Consider the following 2,915-nt stretch of genomic DNA (forward strand, 5'->3'; position numbering starts at 1 on the left):
ACACACACACACACACACACACACACACACACACACACACACACACACACACACACACACACCTGGTGTAAAAAATGTAAAAAAAAAAAAATCACACTAATCATAAAAAAATAAAAAGTTAAAAAAAGAAAGTTATACCGAGTATGAAAACTCTTGTTCATTACATTTTACTTCATAATTGCAACGGCAATGTGTTTGATGCTGTCATGTAAATAGTTTTCAAATCAGCAATAAATATAAAAATTTTTGATCAACTCATATCAAATGCATGCTTAAAAAACATACCGGTTAAAGCCCCGCACATTTCAAGAGAGCCTGACCCACTTCCGGTTTAAATCTGACCACTTCCGGTTTAGGCTCCGCCCAGTCAGAGTACGGATCCGGATACAGATAATTCATGTGGTAAACAGATACAGATACAGATACAGATAATGCTGTACTCGCTCATCCCTAATGCTTACCATTCTTTAGTCTTGTTCTCCCACTCGATGACAAGCTTCAGGTGAGGAGGTCCCCCAGGGCCGCAGAACTTCAGAGCTCTACAATAAAGTGGACAACTTTAAATACAGCTATACATCTTATGATCATAGTTGAGTCAGTTAAGTCAGTTGGTAAAAGGTATTGTACATATTAGTTGACAAAGGGAAGAAAACTGTTACACTGGTTGTAGGTTTTAACAAAAAACAACAAACTAACAGTCACATACACATGTAGTGACATTTTATTTCTGCATTTTTAACAACGGGAATACACAGAGAAGACATACTGCACGCACCTGGCTACACATTATCCATAAATATGCAAAGTCTGATGTTGAGTCATTATGTAGCGGAAGAAGTTATATTTGTAAGGCAGAGCTTTCTTTGACTGCTTTGATGTCAGGAGGAAAGATAAAAACAGCATTGGTATTCAAGCGCCAAACAGCGCTGACAGAGGGCCAAGGTAGATTTAATAATCACCAAATTCTCGGGGCACGAGTTATTTTGTTACTCGGGGAACATGACGGATCAATGATGGCAAATGTACCTTGTCAAAATTAAATTCCTTTTGAATTTGCAAAACATCTGTACTCTAAATGGAGACAGTCTGGAGATTTCCAGCATGGCTAATAATTGACTGACTCTCACTGAGAGTAGGTTCACTTCATCTTGAAAGTAGAACCCATGTTCCATGTTGTTGTACTGGTATTGTTCACTGTGAACATTTTTATCGCATAAATGTGTATGTTTTGAGCGTTACCAAAGTATTTCTAATAAGGAAATAAATTACACTCTCTAGATACTTCCGGCTTCTGGTACTGGTGGCAGTTCCGCCAGAGTTGCACTTGTGGCGCCTACAGGCCAGAGCAGAATGAATGGGACTCTAAGGAGCTATACCCCTAAAAAAGGTGTATTTTTGTTCAAAAAAGCCTTTTAAAATGTCAATGAAGTCATCCACATCATACGGCCGGAGATACGGCTTTACAACAAGCTCTGAGTCACTTCCTTTTTTCTCTCAAGGCACACAGCTGACACAGGTTAGGCTCTGCCTGTCATTACACGTGCTAGAAAGAAGTTTGCTAATGTTTTAAAAACCAAGACGCCAAAATATTCACTCAGACATTCTGGCTCCGCTTCAGATGCCATTGCAGCAGAATCTCCGGTTGTAATCAGTCCTCCACTGACCAATCAGCATTTATTTGCAGAATGCTAGCGTGTTATGGGCAACGACTCAACCTGTAACAAATCGAAAGGACATAAATACTCGTTCATTCAACTTTTGACCTATAATCCATGTAGAACTTGTCAAGACTGCAATCGAATCTGAGATTTCTCAACAACAATCAGGCGAAAGAGACAAATTTAGCCATCTAGCGCCAAAGACTTCCATTCATTCACTCCCAAATTTGGTACAATGGGGCTTAATAGGGACTGAAAAGACTTTCTGTAAACGGGCTTTGGCATTACCACTAAATGTCAGGCTTACATAACATGACAACACATCCTAAAGGGGTTAAAAAACTCAATAACACTAATTTCCACCTATATGCTCCTCTCTCTCAACTTGGAAATGCACTTAAATTTTGCTAGGGCATTGCAAAACTAATTGTCTCTGGATGACTGAGAAATTTTATCTTAATACAATATGCAGGACACGCAAAGCACCACATTGCACACAAGATCAATTAACTCCTTTAAAGACTATTTCTCCTACTGAAGGATTTATGGAGGTGACATGGGGCTTCTAGGCTTTGTGAATCTGTGGTGTGTTGCTGTGCAAGTTTATTCATTTAGAATGAACCCCTTGAGACACCCCATCTCGTTTTCTTCAAGGGCGTGAGGCCGGAGTGTGCTACTGAAATAATTGTAGATGTTTTCCGTGTTTCATATGAATCCACAACAAATAAAAAGATGATTTAATTGTCAATGAATTCTCTTACCTTATACTGTCTTTAAATGATGAATTATTGTTTAATTTCAAAACTAAATTTCAAAATTCGTACTTTTTGCGATTCCAGTTACTAATGTGACTGCCTATCATGCTCCACCTCACAATTTCATTTTCCTGATTTAACCTTTCCATTTGATCGCTTTAATTGAAATACAGCTTTCTGTGTGAGCACCGTGCCACCTAGAAATAAAATGAACACAGAACAGCAGCAAAGCTTTGATAAACCAGATTGCAGCCTACACATAACAGCTGGCCAATTAAACACTGTGGAATTACACACATATTCCAGTGGCAAACTCCAGACTTTGCAGCAGCATGCAGACAAAAAACGTGCTTTCAGTAACAAGGTGATTACACAGTAAGCTGACCAGGGAACTCATTTTGAAAATGTAATTCAATTCTATAATTACACATATACAGTGGGTACGGAAAGTATTCAGACCCCTTTAAATTTTTCACTCTTTGTTTCATTGCAGCCTTTTTCC

At 38.6% G+C, this 2,915-nt stretch overlaps 1 protein-coding gene across 2 annotated transcripts in view; it reads right to left on the bottom strand.

Moving 5' to 3' along the window:
• usp43a (ubiquitin specific peptidase 43a) overlaps positions 1-2,915 on the bottom strand; it is a 96,813-nt gene that overhangs the window by 20,512 nt on the left and 73,386 nt on the right. For both annotated transcript variants that reach the window (XR_004659988.1, XM_034896897.1), the window contains exon 10: positions 462-539. Coding sequence is in view for 1 of the 2 variants with exons in the window: in XM_034896897.1 (XP_034752788.1) it covers positions 462-539 (78 nt within the window). In the remaining variant the exon portion in view is untranslated. The remainder of the gene's footprint in view (positions 1-461; positions 540-2,915) is intronic.

Source organism: Etheostoma cragini, chromosome 2 (genome assembly GCF_013103735.1).
Source record: "Etheostoma cragini isolate CJK2018 chromosome 2, CSU_Ecrag_1.0, whole genome shotgun sequence".
Classification (NCBI taxonomy): domain Eukaryota; kingdom Metazoa; phylum Chordata; class Actinopteri; order Perciformes; family Percidae; genus Etheostoma; species Etheostoma cragini.